The sequence below is a fragment of the Paramormyrops kingsleyae genome, chromosome 14 (assembly GCF_048594095.1).
Source record: "Paramormyrops kingsleyae isolate MSU_618 chromosome 14, PKINGS_0.4, whole genome shotgun sequence".
NCBI lineage: Eukaryota > Metazoa > Chordata > Actinopteri > Osteoglossiformes > Mormyridae > Paramormyrops > Paramormyrops kingsleyae.
In genome coordinates this window covers 21,373,041-21,386,603 of record NC_132810.1, presented here as the reverse complement: position 1 = coordinate 21,386,603, position 13,563 = coordinate 21,373,041, and the positions used below count along the sequence as shown (strand labels likewise).

The following is a 13,563-nucleotide window of genomic DNA, read 5'->3' as shown; positions in this document are numbered from 1 at the left end:
GATTGATGATTAAATAAAAATATTCACTTAAAAACAAATTTAAGTAGATATCTTAAATATCTTAAAAGATATCTTTCCCCTGTCTCACAAAGAATAGTACTTGTAAATTACTTGTAACTAAAAACACATTAGAAAGCATACAAAGGAATTAGTTATACATTGGCCTTAAAGATCTGCACCTTTCCTATTAACTGTTACTAATCATTTGATAATATACAGTGGCAAAATATACAGTGGCAAAAAAAAAATATGTAAACACTTTGGAATTACTTAGTTTTCTGATTAGTCATAAAATGTCATCTGATCTTCATATAACTTACAATAATAATACAAACGTGATCAGTTTCATACATTAGCCAATTCCATACCGTATCTTGCCACTGTTTTAGTAAATAAGAAGATTCTCTTGACATTAAATTTAGAAATATATTACAAAGATACCTAGTATCTGTCTCTCAGAAAGTATTTACTAAAGAGCTTGTGAACGTTCAATTATGACGTCACGGCAGGGCATAACGCAGGCAGGGAAACGGTAATGATACACTTACGGCTCCAAGACAAAAGGGTTTATTAAAGAAACTAAAACACACATTGGGAAAAATCACAAAACAGGCCACGAGGGGTCAAAAACAAACTGGGATAAATAAGAATAAAGTAAACAAAACACTAAGTAACAAACTAAGGACCTGGGCAAGACAGGCATGCTTAATAACACATAGTCTTTATGCATATTTCCAAGCTGTTTTGTAAATGCCAGTTGCAAAATGTAATTGTAGTACATTTCTAAATTTGTGAATAAATCCTTATATATATTAATGTTATCAAATGATTACTAACAGTTTATTAATACTGTAGTTAAGTAGCTGTTTTTAAAGTAAAGTGTTTAAAAATCTCATGGACTCACCAGTCAATACCAATATCAAAACCAAATATCAGCTGAGCATCATTTATATGCTACAGCCTGAGTATTATTGCTGACCATGTTCATCCCTACTGCAGTTAACCCATGATCTAATCATTATGTCCAGTAGGACAATACACCATTTCACAATGCACAAGTCCTCTCAGAATGGTTCTGCATATGTCAACAATGCAATGAGTTCAGTGTACTGCAGTCGCCTCCACAGTCATTCAGTCACTCGATCGGAATACAATGGAGCCTTTAGGATACGGTGGAAAGGAAGATTCGCAGCGTGACTACATGTGCTGCTTGCAAATCTGCAGAGATGATGTGATGCAGTCATGTCAGAATCTCTGGTGTAAGCAATGTTTCCGGGACTTTCTTGGGCACGTGCCATGAAGAATTCAGACTGCCATGCTGAGGTGACCCGGAGTATTGGTGCTCCTCATAAAGTGACTGGTGAATGTTTATGTCCAAAATACATGGTTGTGAGATGGATGGATTGATACAGGTAAATAAAAAATGAAAAAAGGCAACACTACATAAGGGTGACAAGTAACCATCATAAGAATGACATGACACGTGTCATGCACATTAATGACACATAATTGATGTTTATGACTGTTGTCATAATGTGTCATTCAGTTCCAAAAACCGAATGACACATTATGACAACAGTGATGTTGTCAATTAAGGTGCTTGACAGGTGTCATGTCATTCTTATGACGATTACATATCAACCCTATGTAGACTGCTTCAAGTAACGTGTTACCGAAAAAAGCAATACATATTATCTCAGTTAAACTGAAAAGTTGAATCCAGCAGTGCTCACGGAAAGACGCTTGCTTAATTCAGTAAAAATACTGCCAATATATATTCGGTTTATAACAAAAATCATGACTTCATTCATTTACAAAAACTATATATCACATTAGAAACAACCAGGAGTTTTAAAGTAAAACATTAATTTCAAGTATTAATAAACTGTAACCCAAATTAAGTTCTTGAAGAGCTGTTCTGATCTAAAAGGTTCATTGACAAGCATCATTTCGTACTGTTTAATTAGTAACGCCTCTGCAATAACATAAAACACCAAACATTTGTGTTTAGTTGTCGTGACCGCTATCCGGCGAGCAGGCAGGAAGCGGGGAATGATACGGCAGGCAGACCAGAATCCAAAAATAAAGGGTTTATTTAGACGAACGGGGCTAACAGCGACGAACATCAATGACAGACGCAGACTAAATACACAGGACAAGTTGAACATAACAGGCAACAGGTGAATATATACAGTACAATCGGAATTAACACGAGGTAACGAGGGGGCGTGGCACACACGAGGATCGGACGAACACCGGGCGTGACATTAGTATCCCATTGAGAGCCAGTGATTACAATTGCAATTAATAGCAAAATGGCAAAAAAAAAAAAAAAAAACAGAATTGAATGAGTCAGTCAAAAAAATAAGACACTTAGTAAAAATAAATATCTGTGTGGGAGATATGTGTAGATATGTTAGACATTGCTTGTCAATAGACTTCAGACAAGGTGAAGAGTTCACTATATTTTTATGTCAATTGTTTGTTGCTTTCTAAAATTATATACTAGTTAACAGGAAGTACATCACATAAACAAACAGTCAAGTAACATTTTGTTACGATATTGGTTATTACAATGCGTCAAAAATAATTTCACAGTTATTCACTTCCCGTTCAATTAAGCAATGAGGACAGACAGGATTCCCATTTTTACCAAAGACTTAAAGCTTTCATGTTTGAATGACTCGTTTATGACATGTTGATGCTGAGCTATACACCCAAGGGTAAAAGGAATGATAATCTGCCCTGCAGTTTCAATTGAATAAGTGATTGTTGCTCTGACAAATACTTATAGAAATTGTTTAACGGATTTTCTTCCTGATCGCATGTATCTTTCATGGAGCAAACATGAGGAACAAAGCTGTATTATTGTGGAAGAATAAGTATCATTGAGGTTTTGTTACTGGGGCTTCGAGGGGTAATAATAGATACTGATCCCTCGTTTTAACGTTATACACAAATCAGTTCTTTTTTATTTTGTAACTGGATGCTTCCCCATTTTTTTAAAACTTGTTTTTCTCTCTTACTGTTCCCTAACACACCCAACACAGATCATCATGTCGTGCTCTTGCTAAACCACGTACAACACTCCTGAGAGGTATTTCACCAGAAGCTGGAAACTATGTATACAATTGTTTACACTGAAAATTATGATTTTTACACTTTTCCAAAAATAGCACCATTCTTGTATATACACATCATAATATGGATATTGTTACTTACTACGTTTTATTAATTATTGCTATATATATATATATATATATATATATATATAGCACTGAGCAACAGTGACTTCAAAGCACGTGATACTGATGGTGCATGAATCTGGTGATATTTTTTGACAGTTTTTGTCTTTTGTTTGCTCATTGTCTGACAAGGCAACAGTGCAGTGTAAAATCATATTAAAAACTAAGGAACATGCGCCTTTGGATTGTACAGTACAAAATATATAATACTGTCATAAATACTGTATAATGTTCAGAGCTTTTTTGTTAAATGGACACAAGAAATGACAAGACGATAAGCACAAAAGTGGTAGTAAAGGTGTGGGTGTGTTTGGGATTGAAGCAAATGGGTCTTCAGAGCTGAAGGAGAGGAAGTCATTGATTTAACCTCGGAAGATTAAAAACATCTAACAACACACCAGACAATATTGAATATTTATTGGTTGTGGAGCTTCTAATAAATGTATACCAGTGCAATTATGTGTTAGTGGTGACCTTTCAACTTTCAACATTCAACTTTTTTCTCAAAAGTTTATTTCAGCTTTAAACTTAAACTTTTCGACTTTGATCTCAAAACTTTTGACTTTAATCATAAAATGTTTTATTTTTTGTCCTTTTAGGTGGCCCTAGTGCTCTTCCCTACACATCAGACTGGTTCTGCAGGTTTTTGCTGGTTGCTATACTGACCTCTGTAAATGGTTTCCAAAATGCCAGGCAATGATGTTGCATGGTATTGTAACTAATAGACCCTACAATGGAAATCACTATTTCATGTTAATCTAGGTTATCAAAATCCATCAGTCATCTATGTGTCTTTCTTAAAAGAGCTGAGAATGCAATATTACAGTACTGTTTCCTATAGGCACATTTTATTTCAGTATCTGTTGCAAACCTTCCAGGTCCTTGACTGGTATAGACCTGCCTTGGTTTTTGTTGCGTCACATCCATAGAAAACCTATGAATCAGTCTTGCTATTACACTCTCAGGGAATCCTAATACCATTTCCAGACAGATTATGTCCAGTAATGTGCAATAATCACCTGCTGCAGCAACAGGCCAAACTCCATAAGATATACTAAGTCCAGAATGGTATAGTAGAAAACTTTCAGGGAACCAAGTTCTTTGACAGTTATAACCAATAAAAAAGGAAAAGCAACACTGTGATTGCAGATTAGGAATTGTCATCTATAGAAAAGTGTAGTAATGTTTTTAAAGAAGATATTTCCTCTGTGTTTCCGACACCCTTATTATGAAATCTTCCCAAGAGGATGGGCCAAACTTCCATTATAGTGTAGACATTGTCTATAGGAATTTGTAGTATAATATGCACAATAGAATGTTTGTCATTGTAAATAAACAAAGCAGTCATTACAAAAATTCTTACAAGATAGAACATGGGACAATATTCTTGGAGAAGTACCAACAATTGATTGCACTACTTGGACGTATTTGACCTTCTGATCTATTTAATCACATTATAAATTCAAAGTAATTGAGTTCATGGGATTATCGTAAAGACCATGTCATCATTTTCAGCTTTCCTTCACCTTTTTTCTGCAATTACTTCAGACCAGAGTGCGAATTACCCCTCCATAATTGGGGGGTACTGCCTTCATAACACTTCTATGACCATTATGGTCCGCTACCGCGTCAATACAAATAGTCGCCACCAGGATCAATGTTAAGAGTGCAAGATGCGCTAGGGGGGGTATTTACTAACATGTATGCATGGGTAAAGGGGTGGAACTACTCCGCTGACCCCAGGATTTGAACTAATGACCCTCCGATCAGCAACCAAGCCCACGGAGCCACACAACACCCTCAGGGCACCCCTGCACTCAGACCTTTGCACCCACAAAATGTTTTTCCCTTCTACACAAAGCAGTGTACAAATATTTAATAATATAATTATTTAATAATATATTCTTTGTATTCCTGTAAGGCCTCCAGTTTCCACTCACCTGCGACTGAACCACAAGCAGCAGTAAAAATAAATGAGGTTATCAAAAGAACAGCAAACCAGAATAAATAACTATAACTATACCTGAGTATTAACTGGAGTGTTTTTTTAGATATCAGTTACACACTCTACTCCAACACACTGGGCACTGAACAATAACCTCCTGAGGTCGAGCAATTCATCTTTGTCCCCTGTAGAGGACATTATGTTTTTGCTCATATCTCATACTGTACATGCCACTCTGTAAATTCCTGTTGTTTCTTAAAGAGGACAGTTAGAGCTTTAATATGAAGTTACATGTCTGCAGATGTGACCTTGATAACCTCCTCTTCCTTTTAAATCAAAATTTTTAATCAATATGATTTATTTCTCCCTTGGATCACAAGAGGCTACATGAATAAGAGCCAAAATGGTTGTACTTGTAAAATCTAAGTATGTTGTTTGTTTAACCAGTATGAATAGAGGCAATCAATTACTTGTATATACACACTGTTTAACAGTCAGGGGGAAGTGCATGCATCTTCCATAAGCGTTTATACAATCACAGAGCGCCTGCCGTTGATTCATGAGGTTAGAACATCGGGCACTGGATGCCCCCACATGCAGGCAAACAAATAAACAGAAGTGATAAATATATCCACCCGCTTAAACACCTCCTCTATTCCATAAATCCCCGAAAAGGAAATGTGTCATACTCATTCATCAGACGTTTGCACAATTATATTCTGAATTAAGTTTTTTCTGCTTTGAAATGGACGATATGCAAGCTGATGCCTACGAATCACATTTAAATGATGTTCAATATAAATAATGTGTAATCCAATTTAGAACTGATCTAGCAACTGGCTGACCCTGCTTTGGATAAACGTATCTCCTAAATGGATAAAAAGGGGCTAATTGTAGGGGCTCGACACACAAATTTCGTTGCGTATGCTTGGAGGAGAGTACCGGAGCTGAACAATAGGTGTCGCTGTAGTACAGCGGTGAAGGAGGACAAGCCTATGTGTGCAGCTTTTGTAACGCTGGACTTGATTATTCTGTATTTGCACATTATTCCTTTTGCATAAACAGTTGTACATTTTGAAATCGTGATAAATCCATTTGTCTAAACAAACTAACAAATAGATAAGCAAACCACAAAACGTATGCGCCATCTTCTGAGGGGGCAGAAGGCGCGAGGCAAAATGTGTATGGGGCACATTTAATTAGCCCGGATACCTTCAGCAGTAAGCACCTGTGGCAAACTGACCAGTTTGTATTTTTTATTGTTTTACAATAGTGGTGATGGTAGACAAGTGATTATACTACGGTTGGCAATAATTGTACTAGTCGTTATCGCCCGAGTGACGTAAATGGTGCAACTAAAGTGACCAGTAAAGTTTGGTTTATCCCGATGACCTGCGTTTCTCACAAGATTGAAAAGTATCGAAAAAGTAAAACATCAGTGGCATATACGAGACAGATTTTTAATTAACTTTTGCATCTGTTTCAGTTTTTATATTGATTTTGTATATTTTTTATTAGTGTAAATTACTGCATTTGCTGTATATATTTTATACTCCGTTATTATGGTCTGCGGCACAGAAAAAAAAGTATGTCTAATCGTTGAAAATAAATTTAAATTATGCTGTTATTCGTAATTCACATTTAACGATCACAAAGAATGCATTTTATCTCCTTGAACCATACAGGGAAGTAGCCTGTTAAAGGCTTCGAGGGCACAGGAAGGAAAGGGAGTATCCTGGCCATCACCTGACCGCTTCCTGTTACTGAAGCTGAGTGGCGTTTTTACGCATATTCGCTGGTGAAGCAAGACAAAAATAGCAATATAATGAAGTAAACTTGGCTGTAATCGTCATATATATTAGCAACCCTGCTCGAGATAAGCAGCTGGATGGACGAGCAGATGGTTAATTGTAATAGTCATTTGCATCATATCTGTTCATTTATACTCCAGCCATGGTGGACAATTTGTTTTAAATTTAGTTTGAGTTTGGAAAAGCTTATGTCTGTATCTGTTCAGTTATATTCTAGTCAAGGTAAATCGTTTAATTTTGTTTAAATTTAAGATAGTTGTGATGTATCTGTTCAGTTATATTCTAACCATGGTTAAACATTTAATAATTTAGTTTAAGTGTGGTGCAGATGGTAACACAGATACCTCATATCTCCAGGGTGGAGTCCTACCTACCAAACCCCCAACTACAGCTCTGTGCCTGTAGTTTGCATTTTTTTCTTGTGCTTTGTGATGGTCAAGCAACCTTCCAGGATGTCCGCTGCCCTGTTCTTCCAGGGATATATTATAGAACAGCGATTCTCAACCCATGTGTCACGACCCAGCAATTTCTGAAAGGGTCACGCGGCAGAATTGGAAATGTAAGTATTTTAAAACCAGCAAGCTCCTAGGCTGATCCACGATCAGATTTTCCAGCCCCGATCCTAGAGTTAACTTATATAAACGGGTCTCGGGTCTGCAAATGCTTAACGCGAAACTAGTGAACACTCAACCAATCCAAGAAGCCAAACCGCAGATGCCAAATTTAAAATTCACTGGCACATCCAATCGGATTTGTGCAACAGGAATTGATTGATGTAAGCTGCAGAGTGCACTGCACTGATCATAGCGTTAATTTAAACCTATACTTGATACAGAGTTGTGACTGAGCTGGCATGGTAAAAATCTGTCGCGGTGCAAAAAAGGTTGAGAACCACTGTTCTAGAATGTCTGTAACCCTATACTGCATAAATGATGGAAATATTGGTGGATAAGAACGATTGTCATTTCTGGAGGCATCTTGGTCTAGCACCAAAGTGAGAGGAACGTGAAATCTGATATATGACCACTTACCTTTTCCTGTTAATTTGTGCTTTGGGGTGGAAATTCAGGGTTGGGGCAGTCTGAGTCACATCAACTCATTACAGTATATATTTTCTAGTACAATAATAATAATAATCATAATAATGACACTTTTATTGATCCCCATGGGGAAATTCCCATTTCGCCAACTCCATCTTGCTGTCCATGACACACTGACACGTATGTAGTTGACATTAAGCTTGGCAGTGAAGGGGAGCCACCTCAGATGTGATTATTCTGACAGAGCCATTTGGGAAGTGAGTCAGCCACTTGACTCATTACTCACTTCTGATGATTCTACAGATTAATATCTTAAAATTGAGCTCAAGTATTAATCAGATTTTTTTTAATGGTTCATTTTGAAAACAACTAAATTATTTGCATCTAGAATGACTGATGGTGTAGGGCGGTGGCTCAGTAAACAGCATTGTAACTTCACATATGTAATCAAAAAACAAAACAATGTGAAAAGTCTTGAATTTTGTTTGTTTACTTGTGGTTAAGGTTAGGGCTGGGTTGGGTTACAGTTGTTATAGTTGGGATTATGGTTTTTCCCATAGAAATGTGTGCACGTGTGTGTGTGTGTGTGTGGGGGGGGGGACAGGGATCCCATACAGGGTGTCCCCTACCTTATGCGCTATGCATTGGGTTTAAAATAATCAGGCCATCCGTTTGCTCAACAGCTCAATCAAAAATTTTAAGATCTAGGCAATCACAGACATTACAGTAAACTAAGATTAGGATTACAGTTACATTTATTTTAGCAGACTATAGCAGCATTCAGGTGAGTCAAATGATGCATCACAAGCATAAAGCTGTCAATGTAAGATTATTAAGCCCTAATAAAGAGTATTTATGCAGAAGTCCAACGCTGAGGGCCACTAATCATTCTGCAGAAGTCAATAATTCCACGTGATTATAGGCGATTTGATTGTAGTGAGAACATCTCGATATACTGGGAGATATCAACATATACATCCTAATCGATGTAGGCAATAACAAGCCAAATAATAAAGGGTTCTATATTCAAACGTTCTTAACAAAGGTATAAGCCAATCCAACACCAATATTCTACGAATTATGTTATTAGAAAAAAAACAATAGCTACTACGGAGAACAAAGGAAGTGTCAGGAAGTTTGGTTTAAGCGTTAGGAAAGGTGAACTGCTTCTGATATCCTGAGTGAAAAAGGGAGTCGACCTGTTATCCAAGGCGCTGTCTGCATCGTTAAAAAATAAGCATGACGGTTCCTCCGAAGGCTCAAGTATGTATCCCGCCGGGCAGGTACATTCTGGTAGCTTGCCTGCCTTATGTTTGCAAACAGCGGGGCATGCATTTTTATCACAATGTTGTTCACACTTTGTTCGGTCATTCTTCTTAGGAACAAACCCATCTCGACAGTTGCAGGTATAGCTGCCTGGTGTATTTGTACATGTATGTTGGCATGGAGATTCAAGGCATTCGTTGATGTCCTTACACTTACCAGCAGTCATTTTATAACCATCTTTGCATTGGCACAGAAAAGACGTCTTCTTGATCGTGGAATTTTGACAGATGCATGATGACTGGAGTTTGGCAGAATTGTTCTGGTGCCCGCAGTCAGCATTTTCCACAACGCAAGTAGACGAGATTTCGGTACTCGGATGGAGTACAGATGCACATATGACGTAGATGTTCTCGCATATGAATCCACTCGCTTTATCCTGACAGGGTCTCTCAGTCCATTTCAGATCGCTGGAGACGGAGACGCAACGTGGGGAGCAGACTGAGATGTTGTCCTTCCAGTTGGTGAATTGTGTGCTTGTATCTCTTGTTGTCCATTCGTATCCACGCAGTGTAGACGAGATGTTGCTGCATTTATTGTCTGGTAGCCGCAAACCAATCCAGAAGTCCCCTGAAGCTCCGAGCAGTAGATCCCGTAGTGCTTCATTGGCCGAAATAGATTGAAATGACATTAAGTTTCCTTTATCGTTTTTGCATGCGTTCAGCGACATCACAAAATCTAATTTCTCTTTAAATAATCTATAGCATCTATTTCCAACACATGAGGTGGACTGGGCTATTTTCCCGTCTATGTACAAAAGGAAAACAAAAGCAACAAATGCTCGAAATACGGCCATAATTAATGCTTCACGCGGTTCGCATACAGAGTGAATAATTCTTCATTCAGTCATTCAGTTCAACCAACCTTTAAATGTCCCGTTCGCGTTTATATAATTGGTGAAAGGAAGGAAATGTTTCGTGTAGGAATTTTGACGTTTTTTCTTTGATCCGTCTGTATACTTAACTGCCTGAGCAGAAGAGCACTGGACGGACACGAATTACTATAGGACAGTTTTAATTACTAAAATGCAGTACAGACCAAGTACTTAGGCTAGTATAGGTTTCCCCAGGGGCGGCGCTAGGGCTGTTTAGGGGGGCTTCAATATACACCAATTAATTTCAATAATGTGGGGCATTTTCTTCACCCCCTTCCTTGTGATAAATCTCGTAGCTTACGATCCCTCCTTTTCCTTTTATTAAAAAGCCATGAGCACTTAAAAAAACGATTAGTTGGATCAGTTCAGTAACCACTGCGACAGGGTGCACCCCAAAAAAATTCTAAAAAATTCAAATAAAAATAACAATAATTATTAAAATACAATTTCCATACCAGACCAGGAAGACGGTTTTTTGCGTAAATTTGCGTACTTGCCGTAATAACCATTTGGCTAGACTTGCTTGTTACCCATGCTTATATAGTGGGATTTGGTCTTTAATTAAAATAACATTTTAAATAAACTAACATTTACACATTAGTAATCATCATTTGAAAATAATTAGGCCTGTAATTAGCTATATTATAATACGATCAAAATAAATAGCTGTAAATAACTCCTTACAGAAGTGTTAACTTTATGTTTTTCGATGGACATCGATATTACCGATATAGCCTAGGCTACAAAGTGACATTAGAGCGAACCAGATAAAGAATACCTATTGTGATCATACAGAACATGGTTTATTATGCAGATGACACTGTGATGACATAATACAAAAATGCACACAATATTTAACAGCACTTCAGCCATGATTCAGTCAGAATAATTTCCCTTTGTAACCCAATTTGATCATTTTGATTTATACATGAATTAACAGGACACATTCTGATCACTGGCTGACATTTCCGTTGTGTACCTTGTTTTTTATTACTGTGTGTTTTCGTCAGTCGGATGACACCCAGCAGTAGTTGTCTGGGGTTAGGTTTTTCTTCTTTTTGCTTTTCTCACGATTATAAAAGGAGGCTACGACAATCAAAATGACAATGATCAATATTACAAGCCCAGCGACTGAGCTCATAATGCTCACAAACATCCACGTATCAGTAAACGAGTTTTTCCCCAGTACACTTCTGTTTGAATAGGGTGCTTCCAGCGTCGGTGAGAACAAACTGTTATTAGCTGTGTAACTGGATTTCACTTCGAATCTAATAGTCGTAGATTCGTCGTACATGCCAAAAGAATGTGTGTCTTTAAATAACCCATGGTCTGTTGTAACATTTAAATTCACACTCTTACTATTTTGACTTTCTTTCGCCTCTGTTGACATTTTCGTGGGAATCGTGTTCAAGCCTTGAATCGGTATGCAGGTGATTCCGTTGGTTGCCAGTTTATAATTCCCCTCGCAAAAGCATTTATAACTACCAATTGTATTAATGCAGTTTCCTTCGCAAGGACTGTTAATGCACTCATCAATATCCACACAGCTCAGCCCGTTACTTGACCTATTATAGCCCACAACGCAGTAACACGAAAAAGACCCTTCTGAATTTAAACATTGCTGAGGGCAGTTGTGTTCAATGCATTCATCTATATCTTGACATTTTCCATCAACCATCTTATATCCGTTTTTACAAATGCAATCGTAACTGCCATTAATATTCACGCAGGTATGTTCACAGACACGTGATTCGCCCGCATCGGCGCACTCGTCGATGTCAGTGCAACTGATTTCGTCCTCGGCTAGTTGAAATCCAGATGGACATGTGCATATATACCTTGTATGACCCGAAACGCAGCCGAATTTGCACAGAGAGTCCTTGCACAAATCTTTCTGGACACATGTCACTTTATCCTCACCAAGCTCATAACCTTCTCTGCATCCACAGGTAACTTCACCGTGTTCGCTTTCCATACAGTGATGATCGCAGCTTCCGTTCGTATGTTTACAACTCTGTAAAGTGGATACACAAAACGGACCCGGGTTTGTCCAGCCAAAAAAACCATTTATGTCTTTACAAACGGAGTATGTTTCTTCACCCTGACATGTAATCGCCGCGGAAGTTCCGTATGGGAGCATAGTCAACGCATTTCCATCGCTCAGTGGTCTAGTGACAAAAGGGGTTGTGTATGTAATTTCTCCAGGTCCTGCCAGAACAAGAGACTTACACATGCCCTTGAAATTAAATTTACACACAAAACCAACACCGTCTTTGCACGAACGGTCTCTCCATTTGAGATCAGCAGTCTCGAATGGATAGGAAGTATGATTAATTGCGACACAACGATCTTCGATACAGGTGAATTTAGGTTCTCGATCCCAGTTTGCGTATTTTGTATCCTTCATTCCGTTAATCCATTTAAAACCCCTGAAATCGTCTTTGAGCACTGCACAGTTCCCCTTTCCTAATTTAAGTCCGATCCAAAACTGGAAATGATTTCCCGGGTGCTTTTTGACAATCCGCGAAAGAGCCGAGTGGATCTCCGCAGCTTCGTTGCCATCCGTTACTACTGCTAAATTGCCCCCATTATCCTGGCAGTTATTCTGTGCGTCTTCAAACGCCAGCGGCGTAAGGGAAAAAGTGAAGCAGGCACTGACGGTACAGATAGTCTCGGCTGGCTCAGTCTTTGTTCCTTCAGTCCCACGAAGAAAGTGAAACAGCACGAAAAACAAGATCATCATTCCTTTTTTTATTATTATTTTGTTATTTTTATTTTTATTTTTACATTTATTCGCTTACATATACCAAGGGTGTATGTGAAATGTCATCTGGTCCAGCAAATGGAAGCCTTCGCGTACAGCTATTGTGACTTTGGATTGTATATTTTAACATCTGCATCCTGTTTGGTCGACAAACTATAGGTTCCGTTCTGAAAACAAAAAACACAGCGCCCCTCTACTTCGTATTGTTCTTTCAAGCTCTTCAGAGACCACTCTGCCGGTTGCCTATTGTGCTATGAAAATTATCAAGACTTAAATAGAGTGAACAGGGGAACGATAAACTTAAGTGAAATTAGTGAAATTAAAACCTAAGTGATAATTAGTCACAGTAGCTCTGTTCAGTGTACGTGTGTTCTGTACAAACAACAGAGGACGCAAAACAGCTTCGTTGCATATTGCGCACATAACGGGATACAAACATTACGAAAGAATATCAATTAATCAACATTTCAGTCAACTTCGTGGCGGTCAGGCAGAGCCCAGCTCAAACAGCTACGTAAGAAAAATAGAAAACATTGTTAATTAACATAGCTAAATATGCAG

At 38.0% G+C, this 13,563-nt stretch overlaps 2 protein-coding genes across 2 annotated transcripts; both read right to left on the bottom strand.

The window, feature by feature from the left end:
- Positions 1-8,778: 8,778 nt before the first annotated feature.
- On the bottom strand, positions 8,779-10,908 carry LOC111858003 (thrombomodulin-like). The gene has a single exon (XM_023839361.2). The coding sequence runs from the start codon at positions 10,158-10,160 to the stop codon at positions 9,120-9,122; it is 1,041 nt and encodes a 346-aa protein (XP_023695129.2). The 5' UTR covers positions 10,161-10,908; the 3' UTR covers positions 8,779-9,119.
- A 111-nt stretch (positions 10,909-11,019) lies between these two features.
- cd93 (CD93 molecule) lies at positions 11,020-13,242 on the bottom strand. Its single transcript, XM_023839360.2, has one exon. The coding sequence runs from the start codon at positions 12,979-12,981 to the stop codon at positions 11,245-11,247; it is 1,737 nt and encodes a 578-aa protein (XP_023695128.2). The 5' UTR covers positions 12,982-13,242; the 3' UTR covers positions 11,020-11,244.
- Positions 13,243-13,563: the final 321 nt, after the last annotated feature.

Excerpts from the sequence above, each read along its gene's own strand:
- LOC111858003 (XM_023839361.2), bottom strand. The coding sequence starts at position 10,160 with ATGGCCGTATTTCGAGCATTTGTTGCTTTTGTTTTCCTTTTGTACATA.
- cd93 (XM_023839360.2), bottom strand. The coding sequence starts at position 12,981 with ATGATGATCTTGTTTTTCGTGCTGTTTCACTTTCTTCGTGGGACTGAA.